Source organism: Natrix helvetica, assembly GCF_964273705.1.
Source record: "Natrix helvetica genome assembly, chromosome: 7".
NCBI lineage: Eukaryota > Metazoa > Chordata > Lepidosauria > Squamata > Natricidae > Natrix > Natrix helvetica.
The window spans coordinates 73,234,809-73,258,336 of NC_138558.1; the positions used below are offsets into that span (position 1 = coordinate 73,234,809).

Genomic DNA, 23,528 nt, shown 5'->3' on the forward strand with positions numbered 1-23,528 from the left:
CAGTAACTTCTTATGTGACTTTTAACAAATAATGTAAATTTGTTGACACTTTTTTTCCAATGAACTATGTATCTTCTTCCTCTAAATAGAATTTACCCATTATGGGATCAAGATTGCAGCTGAATTTCTATGTCAGCATTATATGAAAAATTTGATAATGGTTTCAATATTCCTGAAAGGCTTCAATGTTATCCCGATTTTTTATACTTAAATAACAGTGCATTATTTCTGTTCATAAAATAAACACTTTCTATTTCGAGAGTTTTTATTTTATGACCAAGAATAATGTTTTTATATCAATAAAAACATCCTCTATTTGAGGGGAGGAGCCGAAGTTGCGACGACACGACGTGCGATTTCAATGCTCTGAGATCGCAGTCGATACTTTTGCCACTGGGTGGTCCAAATGGACCTAAACCATCCCGCAGAGACCGTGAACAGGAAGAATACATCTTGCAGATCTCAAGGACATCACAAAGTCCCTGATTGATCCAAGAGAAGTTCTTCAAGCCGGTGACAAAAAATCCAGCCATTTGGCTGATGAAGTCGGGGCGGCTCCAAAATGGAAGGATATTGAAAGAGAAAGTGTTTCCAGCTGGTGAGGAATTTTTATTGTTTTAAAAGTGACTGCCTATAAAAAACCTGAAAGTTAATTTAAATAGGAGAACAGAAGAAGCCATGGAATTAAATTTGGACTGGTTTTGGACAGTGGGTTATCTTACTTTTTAAACGCTATCCTCATGGATGGAATTTATGCAAGCCTTTTAAAACGAATGGATTAAGTTTCCTTCTTCTATTTTTTTTTCTTTTACTACTCTTTGTAATCAATGGACTAAAATTCTCCTCTTTCATTACTCTGGGTGTTTTTCTAACTCATTTAAGAATTGGACTTTTAAAAATTTGAAATACATAAAAGATACAAAAAGAAACAAAGAAATACATTGTAACACTGCTACTCGGAGGCTAGAAATTTGTGTATTGGAAATGAAACACTTTTTTCACTGATTATTCAGGCTTGGCACTCCAAGGTCTCACAGCTTGTTTATAGAGAGTGATAAAAAGAAAAGCACATAGATGTTCCTTTGAAGTAAAGGTGAAATGTTATTGTGATGCTTAATTCTGTTAAAACCTTCTAAACTAGAGTAGCAGTGTTTGTTAGCTGGAGATAATGGCACAATTTCAACAGCAGAAATAAGTTTTAAGTCTGCAAAAGACTCTCAGAAATACAGAAATTATCAGATACACGTGAGAGGATAGAGAAGAAGTTGGAAGTTTTAGTGCAACTAACAGCAAAATAGGATGAAGAAGTTGAAGATACTAATCAAATGGAAAAGGTGATGGTTAAAATCCTAAAAATCAAAGAGGAAAATGAATATAAAGAAATTAAAATTGCTGATATTTATGGCGATTGGTTTGTCTCTGAAAATGGAAAGAGTGGAATACTGAAAGAGGAATTAAATGGAGGGGAAATCTACCCCAGATGGCAAGATACAGAAGAAGGGAAAACAAAAGAATTTGTGGATTTAAAGAGAGAAATCTTATTAGCAATATCATTGATAACACTACTGACAGTCAAGATAAGCTGATTAAGGAAACAGAAGAAGGGCATCGAAATTATGTGAGAGATTCTATAAGCAAAGAGTTGCTAAGAGGAGTCCATACAAAGTTGATTAAGAAGATGATTAGAGGACCAACACCACAAATGGCAGAAGATATGAAACTGTTTTGCTACTGGAAAGATACAGGTTGATAGATGGAAGAGTGTAATTTAAAACTAGCTAAACTTAGTGAAATTTAGTGACAATAGATATAGTTAAATAAATAATTGATAATGATAATAATGTATACAATGTGTAGTGTTATGATAAGTAATAACTGGATATGAATATTGAATGGTACCCATGAAAGGAAGATTAGAAACTCTTTTGGATTATATACAAAGATTAATAAAAAAAAGAATTAAGTTAGATTCAGTTAAGTCTTGATTATTAGGGGAAAATGATATGATGCAGGATATAGTCAAATAAAGGGGGGATAATGGTAATAACGTATATATATGTATGGGTACAACACAAGGAAATGGGATGTAAATTGTAAACAGTGATTTGGAAAGAAGGACAGAAAACTTTGTTATTAAATATTATGGATGTTTAGCTAGAATAGGACATAAGGATTTAGTGTCATTGGAGGATTTTAGAAATAGTAAATGAAATGCCAGTCTGTGGTTATGTATTAAATCTTGGTATATTTTATGATGAAGGACGTTTAAACAATTATAGTCAAATGAAAATGGAGGTATGATGATGGTAACATGTATAAATATCTGAGTTAAAATACAATATGAATTATGCTTGATGACTGTGGAAAAGATGCACGAAAGCCTTTTGTAACCAACTGATACACTTTCTACAGTATGTAAAGAAGGAAGATTTTATGTGTTGTGTTTGTTTTGAAAATTTAAAAAAAACCTTTATAAAAAAAACATCCTCTATTTCCTGATTTTGGATATTGATCTATAGAGCTAGTCCTTGACTTACAATCATTCACTTAGTGACTGTTTCAAGTTACAACAGAACTAATAAAAGTGACCTGTGACCGTTTTTCACACTTACGACCGTTGCAGCATGCCTGTGGTCACGTAATCAAAATCTGGACTTAGCAACTGACTCGTATTTATGACAGTTGCAGCATCCTGTGGTCATGTGATCCCTTTTGCCACCTTCTGACAAGCAAAATCAATGGGGAAGCCACGTTCACTTAACAACCATGGTGCTAACTTTTAACAGCTGCAGTGATTCACTTAACAGCCGTGGCAAGAAAGGTCGTAAAATGGGGCAAAATTCACTTAACAATTGCCTCACTTAGCAACAAAAATTTAGGGGGTTCTCTTGTGGTCCTATGTCGAGGACTATCTATACCTTTGGTCTGCATACACGCGAAATGGATATTAAGCATTTAATGATGCTTTCATATTAAAGTATGTAGATAATGCATCGAAATGACCATGATGTAATAGAGTTAAATATCATGGCTTTGGTTATAGGTTGGAATACAATTGATAAGGTTAAAATGCACTTTGGATAAAATATATCCGTTTACAGATAATATAACTACAAAACATGGAAATCCCCATTTGAGATTAACAATGGAAAGTGATAAGAATGTAAAATAAAGCAATCCTGGTTTATATCTGTAAACAATGTTTGTCTTCCTGTTGCCTTGTGACCAGGATGCTTTTATTGAGATCCGTAAACTGAGATTAATATTTCCCTAATTCTTTTAAGTATGTGAACTCAGAGACGGGAGCTATACCCATCTCATTGCTCTAAAAGTCGTCACGTAGCACACATACTTGAAACTTTTATGTCCGGCTTTATTTACAAACTAATTTTGCCTTGCTGTCTTTGCAGGTAACCGATACAGCCTTCGAAATTCCAAATTTGCAACCAACCATCAAAGGCATTCTGTGGGAAAACTGGCCCCTGGATAAGGGTGTATTTGTGGTCTATGACGATAACAAAATATACACTTATGTGTTTCATAAAGATACCATACAAGGTATTGCAGCTGCGTTGTTATTTCCAAATGATCCTTAGAGTTTTATAGGGTAATATAAGGAAACAAGAAAGTACCAGAATTTCACAACTTTAGAGATTAGGATTAGAAGAAAGACAAAAAGGTGCAGGAATGAGGAGGGGAAAAAACCTCATATAATATGCTAGTTTGTGTATCTTGTTTATCATAATAATGTTCTGTGCGACAATGAAGAACTGTAGAATTTCTGATCTCGTTTATTTTGTTGTTTGGCATTCAGCAAAGTTAAAACAATAGATACAACAAATATTAATTTTATTAAACATTGTAACATTGTAAAAGGCACAAATATATACAGTATAGTGTATCTGAGTGCACGCGGGCACACACACATGTATATGTGTATGTATATAATATATATGTGTGTATATATATGTGTGTATGTATATGTATACATATGTATATGTACATATATAGGGCAATGCAGGGACGCAGTGGCTCAGTGGCTAAGACCTGAGCTTGTCAATCAGAACCTCTGTTCGGTGGTTCGAATCCCTAGCGCCCCATAATGGAGTGAGCTCCCATTCCTGGTCCCAGCTTCTGCCAACCTAGCAGTTCGAAAGCACGTAAAAATGCAAGTAGAAAAATAGGAACCACCTTTGGTGGGAAGGGAACAGCGTTTCCTGCGCCTTCAGCGTTGAGTCATGCCGGCCACATGATCACGGAGACGTCTTCGGACAGCGCTGGCTCTTTGACTTTGAAACGGAGATGAGCATCGCCCCCTAGAGTCGGGAATGACTAGCACGTATTTGCGAGGTGAACCTTTACCTTTTATATAGGCAAAGAGCAGTTGTTAATTACAGTGGAGCCAACTCAATAACTTGCAAGTGGTATCTTTGTAAAAAAAGATAAGGGTAACCTCACTTCAGAGGGAAGAATGTTCCATAAAGCAGGGGCCATTGCAGAAAAAAAATTACTTATTAAGTAGGTATTATTTATTGGAGATGGGTTAGAGTGGTGCGGTGACCCAGAGCTGGAGCTCTCGCTTCACAATCAGGAGACTGTGAGTTCGACCCTAGGTAGAGGCAGATATTTCTCTCTCTGGGCACAATGAGAATATATCTGCTGAACAAAACTCCGCATTGGTGACAGGAAGGGCATCTGGCGAGTAAACACTCAGCTAGCTGCAGTCAGTTGCCCAGACTCCATCCTGCAAGGGATTGTGTTAAACAAAGATGATGATTTATGGGAGATGGGTTAAAGAGGGGGAGTGGAAATCATTTATAACCACTTGCTAGGAGCATGACTTAAAATCTGTGCCCCTCTGCTCTTAGAGCTTAAGGGAAGAGGGTTTGGACACAGTAGAATAACATCTGACTACTTGTACCGGAGAATCCAAATTACGACCTAAGCAATCCCATAATGCCTTCTGGTGGACATTGTCACCTCTTTGAATGATTCACATATTATGCTAAACCAGAGCAGGGCATTTTATGACCTATGGGCCACATCTCGCCTTTTGACTGTCACAACGGTGGTCGAAGGGGTGACAGCAAGGGAGTGGTAGCTCCCCTCCATAACAGTCCCAGTTTCTCATAGGACTCCTTGGGAAAATTAATTGCTCACCCCCGTGCCAAACCATGGGGCTAGCTTTACACATTATTATAAATCATGGTTTATAAACAACCACAAGTGGACTCACGGCTATATAATTTTTAGCAACAGAGCAGCATTTATCAATTGGTGGTTTTCATTCCTGACTGATTCTTAGGCAATAAGGAATGTGTACATTGTGTGTGCGTGCATGTGTGTGTGTGTGTTTACCATAGAAACGACTTCAAAGAAAAGCCAGAAAGTCCAGTTGCCTCTTGAAAAAGCATCTTTGGGGTTTACCATAGAGTTTTGCAAAGACTAGTTGTAAGAAACCGAAAACAATGCTCTTTTTCTTCGGAATACAATCCTTTGGTGTCGAGGTCATTTTACACAAATTGCAAATTCTATTTCATTTTCTCTCCTAGGATCTAAAGTGGTCTTGGCAGGAACAACCAAAGTTCCTTATTCACACAAACCTCTGCTCTTATATAATGGAGAATTAACCTGTCAGACTCACAGTGGGAAAACCAACAGTATCCTCCTCAACACACATACTTTTCTGGGCATTCTAAAAGACCAGAGCTGCGATGAATTGAAACAAATGCTAAGCCAGACGTTACTTTTGAAAAGGTGAGTCACCCCTTGATTGCAGCGTGGAATATTTTCAAGTGTACGGAGGTGGCCTCAGCCTCGTCGTTAAGTTTTAATGTTACCCGAACTAGGTTTTCCGAGGCTTGGGAGATATGCAAAGCTCTGAATCAAGTGTCCAGTTGGAATGAGCTAGGCGAGGCCTGCCTTCATCACATGGAAATAGAATTTGCAATACGGGTGTACAGGACAAACAGAAACGTTGGAATGGTTACGTCCTTAGAGCAAATCAAGGTATGGATTTCTGTGGTTAAGTATTGACAATTCTGTCTTTTTTTTAAAAAAAATCGTTTAATTCAAATTTTTAAAAACTTTGCGCTTGGGCTGGGCAGTAAATTAGCACCATTTGCTGCCCAGCCCAAGTGCAAAGTTTTTAAAAATTTTGAAAAATGCCCTTAGGAGATCATTTAGCAATTAAAAATAAATCTGGAGACATTGTGCTGAAAATAACGTCCACCGAGCAAAGCTCAAATATTCTCAAAATGCTAAATCTTTTAATGTGACGATTCCCTGTATGTATTGGTTTTTTTATTGAGCTATATCTGCACCAGATAGAGATTCGGTCCATCATTCTCATCCAGTGCATTTCTTCACTTTATGCTGTTTTTTTTCTTTGAGGAAGAAGAAGATATTTCACTTCTCATCCAAGAAGCTTTATCGGTTCTAGCTCCCACCATCTTGTCAGTACCCATGAAGCTTCTTGGATGAGAAGCGAAACATCTTCTTCTTCATCAAAGAAAAAACAGTCTCGGTGCCTTTTGAAAAATTATATTTGAGTCTCCTCTTCTCTCCCCTCCCCTCCCCTCTCTTACTTCTTTTCCCTTCCCTTTACATGCCACTTGTCTCGCTGGCACGCAACTCACAAGATACTGTTTTCTCTATTTCATTAGTTGTTGTTTATTTTACTTCTACGTAACAGTAATTAACCACAGAACTACATTCGTTTTAATAAAATTTGAGAGCTGCCCACGTCTTCTTTTTCAGGGCATAGAAGAACACAATCTTTTAGCGGGACATCTTGCCATGTACACCAATAATTTTAACTTAGCTCAGGATTTGTATCTGGCATCTTCTTCTCCCACTGCCGCGCTTGAGGTAAAAGCTTAACCACCCGATATTTCACTGGAGGTCATCCCTCCCCCCTTTAAACAAATACACTGTATTGCTTGGGGAAAGGTAGTTGTAATTGGTTAAAATCTGTACTATTTGTGACATTAGATGAGGAGAGATTTGCAACAGTGGGATAGTGCCCTTCAGCTGGCTAAACGTTTGGCACCGGATCAGATCCCCTTCATCTCCAAGGAGTATGCTGTGCAGCTGGAATTCACGTATGTTCTCTCTGAAGTGGCTAAATATATTTGATACATAACAAATTTTGATTGTTATATGGTTGAATTAACCATAAGAATCTGTTTTCAAGAGTCTCGAATTAGAAAGCCTCGCATTTGTTTAATATCTTTATGGTGTCAAGACTGAGGCAGTTCTCGATTCCTGCAAATAGGATATTTCTTAGAGAGAGAGAGAGAGACTGGAGTGGACCCCTGGCCCATCTAGCCCAGCAGTCTGTTCTCAAAATGGCCAACCAGCAGCACAAAGAAGCCCATTGGAGTTATGGGCAAAGCGCTTTCATTGTCAGTCACTTCCATCCTCAAAACTTCCATGAATGGATCCAACCTTTTTTTTTGGGGGGGGGGGGAAGCCAGCCTTGTTGGTAGTCAGTGCCACATCCTCCTCTTTTAATGACCCCATAATCCCTTGCGGGGTGGAGTCTGGACTACTGAATGGAGCTGGGGGTTTACTGGCCAGATGCTCTTCCTGTCGCCAGTGCTGAGTTTTATTCAGATACATTCTCATCATGGCCAGAGAGAGAAACATCTGCCTCTACCTTGGATCGAATTCGAACTGAACTGTGAGCTTCAAGAACTCCACTAGTCAGACTTCCAGTCTTCTCCCAGCGCAGGAGCTCTCCGCCACAGAGCGCAGCGACGTTTAATTTGCCGGAATTGACTATCGAAGCCGGGTGGAGGCAGATTTGCCCAGTAAAGCAAAGAACGGCCTCATTTCAGCGGGGCGGCGTGCGGCAGAGCTCTAAGAAGCCCAAGCCGCTTGATTTGTTTGATTTTAAGCGCACGCTGCTGCCTCAGCTAATTTTGAGAACATTTCAAGCTGCAGCAAGGATGTTGAGAGGCGAGAGCTCCACCTCTAGGCCACTGAATCACTCGGTAATCAGGACCACATCTCCTGTGTATAATGACTGCAAATGCCAGGGAAATACTCAGACATCAGGCTCCCTTGATATGTGTCCGTTATACGAGCGGTCCCAAACCTTTGTGGCTTAGCAGCCCAGCTGGGGGTGGGAAGGGGAGAGAGGAACCGGGCCATGGGAATAGTGGGCCGGCACTCACATGAATGAAACTGTGTGTGCACCGCCCGCCGGTCTGCTCTCACATGAATAGAATTGCACATGTGCATCGGGCCGCTTCTCACGTGGCCTAGTTCCAAATAGGCCACAGACTCCTGCATTATACCCACGAAAGAGAGGGATGTATATTTGTATGTGATGCAACATTCAATAGTTTGGTGTGTTACATCTTTCCTACTTCAAGCCACAAAGCACATCAACAACATCACACCAGCATAAACACAAAGACCACTTTCCGAGTTTTACTCCTGTCGCTGGGGGTCTTTCCAAACGCTCTTGCCATAATCTCTTTCAACGTCTTCCTTGTTTTGTAACCTTTCAGAAGATTCTAAATGTGGCTGACTTTTAATTTTAGGGGTGATTACGTGAATGCTTTGGCCCATTATGAAAAAGGACTCACAGGCAACAATAAGGTAATCCCCTCTTGGTGAGGGCTTCAGGGTGGATATTCACATGTCTAATTATATTAACTTTAGGATCTCAAATAATTTAAAAATTGATTGTGCCTTGGCTACATTAGAAAACTTGGTCAACTGAGCTGTGAATATTGAAGCAAACTCTGTTAAATATTTGCAAGTGCATAAAATCTTATGATTTCTGGATATATATTTTTTACTTAAACCAGGGGTGTGCAAACTTGGCAACTTTAAGACTTGTGGACTTCAACTCCCAGAATTCCCCAGCCAGCTCTGCTGGCTGGGGAATTCTGGGAGTTGAAGTCCACAAGTCTTAAAGTTGCCAAGTTTGCACACCCCTGACCTAAACACTATTATCACCATTTGTCAAAGAAAATAAGTGTGTTCTTACACAGATTCAACCGTACTTCATAGCACTATTTTTACAAATAGTGATTTTTAGAATAATTATTTTGTTGAGGCCTCTTTCCACGAGAAACAAAATAGTCTTTCTTTAGTAGGTGTGTTTCAGAATTGGTGTTATTTATATCCAGTGTGAACAAATGTACTTGAACCAATACAATTTTGAAGGTGAAGTAGAATACTGTATATAATTCTGAAGTGAGTTAAGTGCTAATCTTTAATACAGGCCCAACATTGCTCTTACTCAGCGAGATGATTCTTAAGTGAATTTTGCCCCATTTTACGACCATTCTCGCCACAGTTGTTAAGTGAATCCTTGCCGTTGTTAAGTTAGTAACAGGGTTGTTAAGTGAATCTGACTTCCACATTGACTTTGCTTGCCCGAAGGTCGCAAAAGGGATCTCGCGACCATAGGATGTTGCAATCGTCATAAACGTGAGTCAGATGTCAAGCATCCAAATGTAAATCACATGACTGTGGGGAGGGAAGGATGAGGCTGCAACGGTCATAAGGGTGAAACTGGTTGTGAGTCACTTTTTTCAATCCCGTTGTAACGGTCACGAAACACACTGTTGTAAGTCAAGGACTACTCGTACGGCTCTATATTTTACAGGACGTTTTTTAAAATGGTGCTTTTTGGCTCCGTTTGCGATTTTTCTGTCTTTCTCTTGATTGTCAGTTCCAAGAGCACGATGAGGCCTGCCTGGCTGGAGTCGCGCAGATGGCGATTCGCATGGGAGACATTCGGCGCGGCGTTAACCAAGCCATCAAGCATCCTAGCCGAACGTTAAAAAAGGACTGCGGGGCTATTCTGGAGAGCATGAAAGTAAGCTAATAAAGGATACCACAAATATTCCTCGTTTTATCATTTTGGTTGCTAAGCGAGACAGTGAATTTTGTCCCATTTTACGCCCTTGGTTGCCATAGTTTTTAAGTGAATCACAGCAGTTTTTTAGCCAGTAAAATGGTTGTTAAGTGAATCCAGCTTCCCCACTGATGGGGAAGTTTGCAAAAAGGGATCATGTGACCCCCTGCAATCATCATAAACATGAGCGAGTTTCCAAATGCCCAAATTTTGATCATGTGACACTGGGGATCCTGCAATTTGTCGCAAGTCAGAAGAACAGTAAAAAGTCACTTTTTCAGTGCCGTTGTAACTCTAAATGGTCGCTAAATGAATTTCAAGTGGAGCACTCTCTGTAGACTGGGGGGGGGGGGACTATGGCCCCTTTATGACTTGTGGACTTCAACTCCCAGAATTCCTGAGCTAGCATGGGAACTTGGTCCTTTTATGACTTGTGGACTTCAAGTCCCAGAATTCATGGCTGGCTCAGGGATTCTGGGAGTTGAAGTCCACAAATGTTAAAAGGACCATAGTTCCCCACTTCAGCTGTAGACTAAGAAAATTTTCACAAAATGAATTATGCTAAGCTGAACATCTGTATTATTATTTTTTATATATCTTAGCAATTTTCAGAAGCTGCCCAGCTTTATGAAAAAGGACAATATTTCGACAAAGCAGCTTCGGTATACATACGATGCAAAAACTGGTAAGTGTTATTTTGTAATTGCAGATTATTGTTATTTGCCTTTCATACCATGAATACTTTAGAATATGCTAATTCTCTTGTGTCGTGCAATTCATTTGCAGCAGATTTACAGGCTCAGGGATTGAATTAGTGGCCTTGGAGCACTCTTATTTTATTTTTATTTTATTTATTTTTATCCCAGAAGTTCTGAAGAGGTTCAAGGTATAAAACTGGAATAATGTCTGGCCCAGACTGGGGCTTTATTATTCATATTTATTTATTTGATGATCAGTTTCTCAGTAACTATTGTTATCTGGGTGATACATAACAAAATAAATAAATGTCTCTACAGTAACAATGATTTTTCAAAATAGGCATTTCGTAACCAAGAATTCTAAAACTCATGATAAATACCTCTTGATGAGAGGCACACATGTTCCATGGCATTATTGCGTTAAGACCCACAATGATGCTAACTATTTTGTACTGTTTTAAAATCCCATTGAAATAAGTTGTTGGAGTAATGTCTGATTCAGATAATCCTTGAATTATGACCAGAACTGAGCCCAAAATATCTGCTGCTAAGCGAGATATTTGTTAAGTGAGTTTTGCCCCATTTTACGAACTTTCCCACCATAGTTGTTAAGTGAACCACTGCAGTTGTTAAATTATTAAAACAGTTCTTAAGGGAATCTGGCTTCCCCAATTGACTTTGTTCATCAAAAGGTCGCGAAAGGACATGACATGACCCCAGGACACTGCAACCGTCATAAATACGAGTCAGTTGCCAAGTGTCCGAATTTTGATTACGTGACCACAGATATGCTACAACAGTTGTATGTTTGAAAAAAGTGACTTTTTTTGGCACTTCAAAACTGTAACTCAAGGACTACCTGTATCTAAACGAGAAGTCAAATTCATTTCAAGGTCACCTTTAAAGTTTTGAGTCTTTTGTATTTTTTTCCGTATGTTATATCCTAAATTAATAAAATTGTTGCAACATTAAAAATAAAGTTTTGAAACTCGTAATGTAATTAAGCAAATTATCTTTATGCTTGATCCGATGCAATGAATGGGGAAATGTGCCTACTTAATTTCACTTAAAAAAATACAATTTATTCCTGTTGTTTAGGACCAAAGTTGGTGAGCTGCTTCAGCATGTGTCTTCTCCAAAAATACACCTCCAGTATGCCAAAGCAAAGGAAGCAGATGGCAGGTACACCTTCCTAGAGTTAATGTTCCAATATGTTTGCTACGCCAGCAGTCAGGAAGCCTAGCTACGCTCAGTGGGATTAGATGTGCAGCCACAACATCCACAGGTTTTTACTCCTTTTAGAAGATCAATGAGCACCACATTGTGGTTGAAACTCTGCCTTCCTTGGGCACAAATGCAGCAACACAACATACAGAAGGGCTGGGTTTTTTCTCCTACGCCACCACCTCGATGGCCAAGTGATTTTTTCCCAGTTCTTTTTCTTCGACTCTGGTACAGCGATATCAATCAATTGTACATTTCAGTTTTTGACAGCTGTGATATCTGGCGTGTTGTGTTCCAAATGATGATCTGTCTGTATTCGAAAGTCCCACAAGATCATTTCCTCCTCCCTCCCCTCCTCCTCCTTATTCTGAACTGAGAGGTCCTTGGTGCTCTCTGAACTTGGCTGTTTTCTTGCAGATAACCAAGATTAACCAACTAAGATAACCAAGATTAACCAACCAAGATAACCAGATTAACCAACTAGCACTGAAGAAGTTATTTAGTTGGATAATGAAATGTCTTCAGTAAAAGCAACCAACTTCAGGAAGCACCAAGGGCTCCTTATTTCAACCTTGTGCTACAAATATTCTCCTTTTATTATTATTGTACTGTTTGATGTTGAGAAACTGTGGCAAATATATAAAGCCCAGTTAAAGCTTATTCATATTGCATTAGACCTTAATTTAAGATGCTGTCTGAACAGCTGCAAAATAACACCCAATAAGATTTTAAGATGCAAAAGTGATTATGACTTAATGCAAATTACTGGACATAACTACTCAATGTGACGAAGAGTGTTATTTATAACTCTGTCAACCAGGGCAATGAACTATGTGCTTATTGGCAGCCTTACCAGGTAGACCAGGGGTGTCCAAATTTGGCAACTTTAAGACTTGTGGACTTCAACTCCCAGAATTCCCCAGCCAGCTCTGCTCTGCTGGCTGGGGAATTCTGGGAGTTGATGTCCACAAGTCTTAAAGTTGCCAAGTTTGGACACCCCTGAGGTAGACAAACAGGGAACAAAAGTTAAGATAAATCTACTTTATTGTAAGAACAACAGTAGCAGAATCTTGCAGGTCTAAAAATACAGTTCTCACACTGTCTCTTTTATAACTTGAGATGTTAAGGATCTCTTGTTCCGCTGCAGGCTCGTGCTCTCTTGTTTGTCTGTTCCCCATGCAGCATCCCTTTGCCCCGTCTCCCAAGGCTACGTGCCATTACAATTATTTAATGACCATATTTTTACACATTTAATTTAAAATTAGCCTTAAAATTCCCATGCCACAGTTGAACTTACACTAATGCCCGATGATACGTCCTCTAGATACAAAGAAGCTGTTTTGGCCTACGAAAACGCTAAGCAGTGGGACAACGTGATCCGGTTGTATTTGGATCACCTGAATGATCCAGAAAAAGCTGTAAGCATCGTCCGGGAAACCCAGTCTCTTGAAGGAGCCAAGATGGTAGCCAGGTAATCGAATGATAATTTAGTTATTATTTAACGATCTCTGAAATCATTAAAGAATTGAGTGCATTCTTTAATAATTTAATAGATCTAGGAATATATTAATGAACGATTTAGTAGATTTAGGAATACAACCAAATTAAATCTGTTGAGATACATTAGACTGACTTGAATGAATGGAATGAATGGATGAATGGAATGAATGGATGAATGAATATATATGGATACTCTCAGTCATCCAGGACATGTCTGTCCCAAACGGGCTTTTTCAAGAGGCAATTGGACTTCGTTTTTTTTTCTTTGAAGACGTTTCGCTTCTAATCCAAGAAGCTTCTTAATGAATAATGGAGGAAGCTGAATAATGGATGAAGGAAGGAGAGAGACAAAGGAGGGAGGGAGGAAGGAGAGACAGGAGAGAGGGAAGGAAGGAAAAGAAGGAAGGAGAGACAGAGGGAAAGAGGGAAGGAAGGAAGGAAGAAAGGAAGGAAAACTGTGTTCTCCTTTCCCTACCTTACATTTCCAGGGAGTTAAGATGGAGTCAGCTTAAGTTTCTAATGTCGTCTTTAACTCCCATGCTTAAAATATCTTCTGGTAAATGTCACCACGTGTTTTCTGTAAGATCATCACTCTGGTTTTCCAGAAAAAGCCCAACATATTTATTTCCTAATGTTGCAGGAATAATTTTCAGGATTAATCGAATCTCCCTAAGTATGTGTCTTGTGTGAGTCTGAGTGTCTAAAAGTCCAAATTGGGGGCTGTGACCACAAAGTCAATTTCCTGCTTTTTTTTGACATCATAGAGCTTTTCAAAAAGGAGCGGGACGTTATTCTCATAGTCACTGCTATCTTCCTGACTTTTTTGGACATAACAGATGTCCCTGGAAAGATGGTTCAACACTCCAGTCTACAGAACGCAGAGCTTTGCATTTTTAGAACAATCAACACATTCACAACTGGTATCCACTTAGCTTTCATCATCGTTTTTCCGGCTGCCATATTTGTGCACGGGATGCTTTAGGGGAGGGCAACCTAAATTCGTATTTAAGCACAGCCCAGTGGTATATTTTTTCCCCTCTCTGTTGAGAAATATATCGGGTATAATTGAACTTGGTGTGATTGCCATTTACGCAAGCTAAAAAGCAATTAACCTATGAATCTTTAGCTGACTTTGCTGCTAATTATGTTGTGAGTTCTTGCTGTCAGCATACTTTGGAAACAAGAGTATTCCTCTATGGGTTTTTTTAAATAGAGAGATAATTTGCAAGGTATGCATGTCTTAAATTGCGGAATCCTGGACAGCCTCTAGAGGTGTTAACATCAATTTAATAATAATAAATTAATAATAATAAATTTATTATTATTATTATTGTTATTGTTATTATTATTATTGTTGTTATTGTTATTGTTATTATTAATAATAATAACAATAATAAAAATAAAAACGGTAATTTGGGGAATGAGAAGATTGCGGAATCCTGAACAGCTCTAGAGGTGTTAACATCAATTTAATAATAATAAATTGATAATTGATAATTGATAATCGATAATTGATAATTAATAAATAATAATAATAATAATAATAATAATAATAATAATAATAATAATAATAATAATAATAATAATAATAATAATAATAATAATAATAATAATAATAATAATAATAATAAATATAAATAAAAATAAAAACGATAATTTGGGGAATGAGAAAATTCTTCTGTGGCAGTTATTTTTGTGTTCAGGTTTGCGCATTCCTGTTTTGAATTGTTCTTGCCTGCTTAGGAACATAAAGCTTTGGGATTCTGTTCACTTTTCCTTTTAAAAAAACATAACGAAGCCTTTATTCTTCTTAGATTCTTTCTGCAGCTGGGTGATTACGAGTCTGCCATCCAGTTTTTAGTGATGTCCAAGTGTAACAACGAAGCTTTCGTCCTGGCTCAGCAGCACAATAAGATGGAGCTCTATGCTGACATCATCAGTGAGTATTGCAGCCTCATGTACCGTATTTTTCGGCGTATAAGACACACCTTTTTTCCCTCTAAAAGAGTGTGGAAATGTTGGTGCGTCTTATATATCGAATACAGCCATTTTGGCCTCCTGAAACCCAGCCCCCACATTCCATATTTGCGAAAAACGGAGACATTTTTGCCTTCCCCTAGCCCCCATAAGTACTCTGCAGGCTTTAGCAGGGCTGAGGGAAGGTAAAAATGCCCCCATATTTGCAAAAAACAGTCCCTTTTCAACCCATTTTTTGCAAAAAAACGGGGGTGTTTTTGCCTTCCCCCAGCCCTGTGGAAGCCTGCATAGCTCTTCTGGGGGCTGGGGAGGACAAAAACTTGTTTTTCTTACTTACCTTTTCGAAATCTTGGTGCGTCTTATACACCGGTGCGTCTTATTCTCCGAAAAATACGGTAATTCTACAGAGCAGGTAGAAGAAGCAAGAGGAACAAGTTTATTTATTGGTTAACTTGAGTTGCTGTCTATCTCGCCGTGGGGGCTACTCTAGGTGACTTGCAACAGTTTGCAACACAGCCACAACAGTGTCATTGTCGCATGAGCTACTGAGACCCTGGCATGGGCTGACAACATTTATGTGATGATGTCATTGTACATTTGTCGTGTTGGCATCGTCACAGTTTGTTGCAGATGCGGCTTGTTCAAGTTTTTAGTAGTAAATTAGCTTTTAACGACTGCATGGCATTAGGATGTTGCTGTTCAACATTTATTCAGGAACCTTTTAAATGCAGGCAATTTCAATGAGGTGTAACATTTTGTTAATTCCAAACAGTTTGTTAGGAAGCACAGTACAACTTACTCCTTAAGTATTTTCATTAAATTATTATTTGGTAAATTCTATCCTATTGCAGTACGGTAGAAATTGTAAAGTTAGTGGTTCCTACACATTTTTTTGCAAAGTATTCTTTATTAATGATTGGAGACTTGGTTTAATTTTTTCAACCTTTCCAAATAATTCTAATCCCTTGTGAAATGTCCAAGAGCATATTTTCAGAGCCCAGGAGATGGAATTGGTGTGTGTAAGACATTGCAAACCTCGCTTAGTGGGTAGCTGCTCCACTCACAGGAAGAAAGAGTAATGTTCTTGGTGCTTCCTTCCCATTCCAGGTTCTGAGGAAACCACTAACGACGATTACCAAAGCATCGCCTTATATTTTGAGGGAGAAAAGAAGCATTTTCAGGCTGGCAAATTCTTCCTACTCTGTGGTCAATATTCCAGGGTTAGTACAACTTTAAACAATACCAATAGCACTTAGGCTTATGTATACCGCTTCATAGCGCTTTTACAGCCCCCTCTAAGCAGTTTACAGAGTCAGTCAATTGACCCCTACAATCTGGGTCCTCATTTTACCGACCTCGGAAGGATGGAAGTCTGAGTCAACCTGGAGCCTGGTGAGATTCGAATTGCTGACAGTGGGCAGAATTAGCCTGTAAACCTGCATTCTAACCACTGTGCCACTAGGGCTCTTTAATTCTTGTTTTGTCTTTAATTCTCTTTAATTCCTGTTTGGTCTTTCTGTGCCTCTCCAGAAAATTCATCAAACAGGGAATGGGTGGGGAGAGATAGTTATTTCCGGGTGTCAGTTTTCAGTGCGCTAAATAGAAATATGAATCAGTAGGCAACTTCTTTCTTCAGCTACATAGATAGTCCTCGACTATCCTCATGTTACGTGTTCCCCTTTTGCAACCTTCTGATAAGCAGAGTCAATGGGGAAGCCAGATTCACTTAACAACTGTGTAACTAATTTAACAACTGCGGCAAGCAAGGTCGTAAAATGGGACAGAACTCACTTAGGTGTCTTGCTTAGCAGAGGAAATGTTGGGCTTAGTTATGGTCATTAGTCAAGGACTACCTATGACTCAAATGTCATCCCTTCCTTCACTCTTAGACATACCTGTCTTGTAAACGAATCACTTCCAACACCATAAATATTTTGCCAGATGATCGGATTGGATTTTGATGCAGATTTTAAGAATGAGAGTTGATATGAAATTTGAAGCAATGTATGTGACACCTTTTCATCAAAATGTTTCTTTCTACAGGTTAAATATTAAAACAGATGGTTAACAGAGGAATTTGAAGATTAGTATAATGTTTGGGATAACCTAGTTTTTTTTTTTTACATATATACTATGGTCAGATGTTGGGTTGATTTGATTGTCAAATAGAGATCCCCTCACCTGGAATATTTATTTAATACAATATTTTTGTTAAATTGGGATGGAAAACCTTATATTTGTAGCCCATTATGCAAAGGGGAGGAGAATTTTTTATTCTTTTTTTCTCAGCATACTACTAAGGTGGATTCTATATATTTAATGTTAAATTTATTTGATATTTAGGTCATTTTTTCCCCTTTCTTGTATATGTTTTTTTCTTTCTGTTGTTATTCTGTTTTGCATTTTATTCTTGTTTATAAAACAAAACAAATATATGTATTTAAAAAGTCTGTTTCTTCTAGTAGAAAACAGTATGTGCGAATCTTATCTCTTGTTTCTATTATTGTTATTCTAATTTGCTATTCACCGATCACATGAAGGGAAGATGTGGGGGAAATAAGTTATTAGCCATTTAATGGTATGTGGTCTTTTTTTTTTCAGGCGCTGAAGCACTTTCTGAAAAGTCCAAATACAGATGATAATATGGCCATAGACATGGCAATTGACACGGTAAGATAATGTCATTTAGGAAGAAAAAATGCATCTCGGAGGTGAAATCTAGCAGGTTCTGACAGGTTCTGGAGACATTTTGAGTGTTGAGAGAACCGGTAGCGGAAATTTTGAGTAGTTCGGAGAACCGACAAATGCCACCTCTGGCTGGTCCCAGAGTGGGGTGGGAATGGAGATTTTGCAGTATCCTCCCCCTGCCACGTCCACTAAGCCACACGCATCAAGCCACACCACGTTCACCAAGCCACACCCACAGAATTGATAGTAAAAAAAAATTGCATTTCACCACTGATGCATCTGACCTTTTTTAAAAAAACCAAACTTCAATGCCACCACTACAGTAACATTTAATATAACATAAAGTTATATTTTACACCACTTTTTCAGTTTATATCCTGCTCTTGTTTCAGACCAAAATTTATACTGGTTATTTTTCAATATGCAATGGATTTTCAAAATGCAGTATGAACAGAACGCTCCCTCCTGGTGAATCACTTGTAAAAAGTCCTCAGTGGCAGGCTGATGCTATTTTAATTCGCCTTTATAAAAGTTGACTTTCCATTATTTCTGCCTACTTTTGTGATGTTCCATTCACTTGTTTTCGGAACAGGTGGGCCAAGCAAAGGACGAAGCCCTGACCGACCAGCTGATCAACTACCTTATGGGCGAGAACGATGGTATACCAAAGGTATGGACATCCAGCCAGAACTCGTCATCCTATTTTTCAACTATATCTGTAGCACGTTTAATTTTTTCAAACTGGTTTACTGGCAAGTGAAACCATTTCAGGATTTTAACCCTAGAGCACCAGGAGGCCTGGCCCTGCACTCCAAAATACGACCCAGGGAAAATTAGCATAGGTTGAGCCTTTGCTGTAATATTTACAGTGCCTTTCCTATATATGGATATTTGGAATGACTGTACTTTTATTTTTAATTCTGATAGGCCATCGTATTGTTCGCAGGGGTCTGTAGACCTCTCTAGATAAATATTGATATTAAGAGCAAAGAGAATAATTTTTAACACAGCTAAGGATGATTTCAGCCTGTTTTATCTGGCTGAGGGAGTTCTGGAGTTGACGTCCACAGGTCTTAAAAGTTGTCAGGGTTAGGCACCTCTGACCTGTCTTTTTAAAAATATCATATTTTTCGGAGTATAAGACGCACCAAGGTTTTGAAGAGGCAAATTTAAAAAAAATGTTTTTCAACTCTGCAGACCTCACAGAAGGCCCGTTTTTCGTGAAAACGGGTCCGTTTCCCCCCTCCCCCAAAAGGGCATAAATAGCCTTTAGGGGGCTTGCAGAGTGCTTCTGGGGGGCTGGGGGGGCAAAACCGAGCAAAAAGCAGCCCGTTTTTCACAAAAATTGGCCTGTTTTTTGTCAAAAAAAAAAACCATGCATAGCCTTTAGGAGGTTTATAGAGTGCTCCTGGGGACTGGGGGGGGGGGGCGCAAAATTGAGCAAAAAAACCAGCCCATTGTTCACTCATTTCTGCCCTCCCCAGGCACCAGAAGCACTCTTGAAGCCTCCTAAAAGCTATGCAGGGCCATTTTTGCAAAGGGGGCAGGGTTACGGGAGGCAAAACATGCTGTATTCAGTGTATAAGACGCACCCAGATTTTCGGCCTCTTTTTTTAAGGGAAAAAGGTGCGTCTTATAATCTGAAAAATACGGTAAATCACATCCTCTTATATACCATACAGAAATACAAGTAGTCCTCGTCTTACAACCATTCATTTAGAGACCGTTCAAAGTTACAACGGCATGGAAAAAAGTGACTTACGACCGTTTTTCATAGTTATGATCTTTGAAGCTTCCCCATAATCACCTGATCAAAATTCAGATACTTGGTTCGTACTTGTGGCCGTTGCTATGTTCCAAGATCAGGTCATCCCCTTTTGCGACCTCCTGACCGGCAAAGTCAATGTGGAAGCTAGGTTCACTTAATAATTGGGTCAGTAACTTATCAACTGCAGTGATTCACTTAACAATTATGACATGAAAGATTATAAAATGGGGCAAAACTCACAACAAATGGTTCACTTAAAAACAGAAATTTTGGTCTCAATTGAGGACATAAGTCGAGGACTACCCGTAACTTTGAATTTGGTTCAAATTATGACGCGATCCACAGATATTTTTCAGAGTCCTCCTCCCAGTGCAGTAAACAGGCCTGCTACTAGTTTGAAACAAGCAACTACCGTTTTTGGAGTATAAGATGCACCTTTCCGCCCCTAAAAGAGGGTGAAAATTTGGGTGCTTCTTATACACTGAATGTAGCCCCACCCACCCACTGGCCCCCACCCTTTGGCCTCTGCCTCCCAGCAATTTATCTCTTCGCAGCAAACGGGCCGGATGCTTCAATAGGCTATAACAATCCCTGCAGCCTGAAATAGTGGATGATTGGGAGAAATTGAAGGTGAAACTTGCTGTTTGCTCCACGAGGCAAATTGCTGGGAGGCAGAGGCAGATATTTTTTTTCTTGTGCTAATCAGGCAGTTTGCTGTTTGCTGCAAGGAGGTAAGTCAATAACTATAAATACCTATAGAATGTTCAAATTATTAGACTTATTTTTGAAAGATTGCTTTATTATTATTCTAGACAACTTAACAAAATGAAGAAGCTTTTTAAAATACTGTAAATGTTTGATCTGAAGAGGCCCAATGCTATTGTTTTAAAAAGTGCTATTCTTTTAAATAGCAGAGAATAACATACAGTGGGGCAAAAAAGTATTTAGTCAGCCACCAATTGTGCAAGTTCTTCCACTTAAAAAGATGAGAGAGGCCTGTAATTGGCATCATAGGTAGACCTCAACTATGAGAGACAAAATGTAAAAAAAAAACCCAAACAATCACATTGGCTGATTTGGAAAGACTTTATTTGCAAATTATGGTGGAAAATAAGTATTTGGTCAATATCAAAAGTTCATCTCAATACTTTGTTATATATCCTTTATTGGCAATGACAGAGGTCAAACATTTCCTGTAAGTCTTCACAAGGTTGGCACACACTGTTGCTGGTATGTTGGCCCATTCCTCCACGCAGATCTCCTCTAGAGCAGTGATGTTTTGGGGCTGTCGCTGGGCAACATGGACTTTCAACTCCCTCCAAAGGTTTTCTATGGGGTTGAGATCTGAAGACTGGCTAGGCCACTCCAGGACCTTGAAATGCTTCTTACGAAGCCACTCCTTCGTTGCCCGGGCAGTATGTTTGGGATCATTGTCATGTTGAAAGACCCAGCCACGTTTAATCTTCAATGCTCTTGCTGATGGAAGGAGGTTTGCACTCAAAATCTCATGATACATGGTCCCATTCATTCTGTCCTGTACACGGATCAGTCGTCCTGGTCCCTTTGCAGAGAAACAGCCCCAAAGTATGACGTTGCCACCCCCATGCTTCACAGTAGGCATGGTGTTCTTTGGATGCAACTCAGCATTCTCTCTCCTCCAAACACGACGAGTTGTGTTTCTACTAAACAGTTCTATTTTGGTTTCATCTGACCATATGACATTCTCCCAATCCTCTTCTGGATCATCCAAATGCTCTCTAGCAAACTTCAGACAGGCCTGGACACGTACTGGCTTAAGCAAGGGGACACGTCTGGCACTGCAGGATCTGAGTCCCTGGTGGCGTAGTGTGTTACTGATGGTAGCCTTTGTTATGTTGGTCCCAGCTCTCTGCAGGTCATTCACTAGGTCCCCCCGTGTGGTCCTGGGATTTTTGCTCACCGTTCTTGTGATCATTTTGACCCCATGGGGTGAGATCTTGCATGGAGCCCCAAATCGAGGGAGATTATCAGTGGTCTTGTATGTCTTTCATTTTCTAATTACTGCTCCCACAGTTGATTTGTTCACACCAAGCTGCTTGCCTGTTGCAGATTCAGTCTTCCCAGCCTGGTGCAAGTGTACAATTTCGTTTCTGGTGTCCTTCGACAGCTCTTTAGTCTTCACCATAGTGGAGTTTGGAGTGTGACTGTTTGAGGTTGTGGACAGGTGTCTTTTATACTGATAACAATTTCAAACAGGTACCATTGATACAGGTAATGAGTGCAGGACAGAGGAGCCTCTTAAAGAAGAAGGTACAGGTCTGTGAGACCCAGAAATCTTGCTTTTTTGTAGGTGACCAAATACTTATTTTCCACCATAATTTGCAAATAAATTCTTTCCAAATCAGCCAATGTGATTGATTGGGGGTTTTTTTACATTTTGTCTCTCATAGTTGAGGTCTACCTATGATGCCAATTACAGGCCTCTCTCATCTTTTTAAGTGGGAGAACTTGCACAATTGGTGGCTGACTAAATACTTTTTTGCCCCACTGCATACTTCCAGAAAGCACATCAATTTTAACAGCATCTGTATAAGTATAGTCTGAATTATAACACTACAAACAGTTGTCTGTACTGTTTGCTGTTTGTTGCAAGGAGGCAAATTGCTGGGAGGCAGAAGCAGATTTTTTCCCCCTTCTTTTCCTCCCCAAAAGCTAGGTGTATCTTATACTTCGGAGCAGCTTATACTCCGAAAAATACGGTATTTTAAAGGCTGCATTGTGTTATCTTATTTAATCTTAGTCATTGTAACATTTTATTTTTATTTTTTTCTACCAACTGTTTTGTTTACTTACCCAAACCTCATTTTTTTCCCCCCAATGGCTTTACTGTAACTTCTGTAGTCTGTTTCTGTGAGTATTTTTATTTTAATTATTCTAAACCATGATAGTTGCTACTTGAAGATTTTGAAAGAAGTGTTAATGCCGCATCCCTTTGGCTGTGCGTTGTAGAGTCACTGTATTCCTTCCTTCCAAATGGGCTACCCTCACTTGACCCAAATGGTAGCCAAAGCTCTGAATCCAAAGACTGATGCTTTTAAAGAGGCTTTATTAAGCTGGAACTGGGCTATTGGCAGGAGTTTTTATGGCAATATTTTAGGTTGGTTCAGTTAGCTGTAGAGACTAATGGAGGTGAACTTAAGAGAAATGCCCAAGTACCACTGCTTAGCCCAGGAGTGTCCAAACTTGGGAACTTTAAGACTTGTGGACTTCAACTCCCAGAATTCCCCAGCCAGCCATGCTGGCTGGGGAATTCTGGGAGTTGAAGTCCACAAGTCTTAAAGTTCCCAAGTTTGGACACCCCTGGCTTAGCCAGTTTAGTTCAGTTTATTCATTAGCCCGTAGGCCATATACAGAATTCCAAGTACAATTTTTTAAAATAAAGCCTTATAAAAACAATTTAAAATGAAATTAAATGCAATAATTTGATAGATTGATAAATAGGATAAAATGATATTCCAGGATCCCCCTTGCAATGTACCCCAATCAGTCCCACATATGCCGATCTCAGCCGAACCACTTTACTCAAGTATTGTGCCGTATTAAAAGTTCTTTTCAAATTCTGGGTGCATATAAGGCATGTCATTTTATATATTAATATTGCATATTAATATCTGGTTCCCAACGAGTCACTCATTTAATATACTAGGTGACAACCCGGCAGTGCCTGGGTATTTATTTATCCCAACCCTCCTTCCATGAATGTCGCTGCAATTTCTAATGTTGGATTTTCTCCCTTACCAGAGGGGGGGGGGGG

At 39.2% G+C, this 23,528-nt stretch overlaps 1 protein-coding gene across 1 annotated transcript in view; it reads left to right on the forward strand.

Moving 5' to 3' along the window:
- The window catches only part of WDR19 (WD repeat domain 19), a 52,120-nt gene that overhangs the window by 18,143 nt on the left and 10,449 nt on the right, over positions 1-23,528 (forward strand). Inside the window, exons 16-29 of the mRNA XM_081958944.1 lie at positions 3,411-3,558; positions 5,553-5,757; positions 5,850-6,009; positions 6,760-6,870; positions 6,994-7,103; positions 8,553-8,610; positions 9,695-9,841; positions 10,483-10,565; positions 11,677-11,760; positions 13,127-13,273; positions 15,117-15,241; positions 16,387-16,499; positions 17,881-17,949; positions 18,560-18,637. Of these exons, the coding sequence (XP_081815070.1) occupies positions 3,411-3,558; positions 5,553-5,757; positions 5,850-6,009; positions 6,760-6,870; positions 6,994-7,103; positions 8,553-8,610; positions 9,695-9,841; positions 10,483-10,565; positions 11,677-11,760; positions 13,127-13,273; positions 15,117-15,241; positions 16,387-16,499; positions 17,881-17,949; positions 18,560-18,637 (1,638 nt within the window). The remainder of the gene's footprint in view (positions 1-3,410; positions 3,559-5,552; positions 5,758-5,849; positions 6,010-6,759; positions 6,871-6,993; positions 7,104-8,552; positions 8,611-9,694; positions 9,842-10,482; positions 10,566-11,676; positions 11,761-13,126; positions 13,274-15,116; positions 15,242-16,386; positions 16,500-17,880; positions 17,950-18,559; positions 18,638-23,528) is intronic.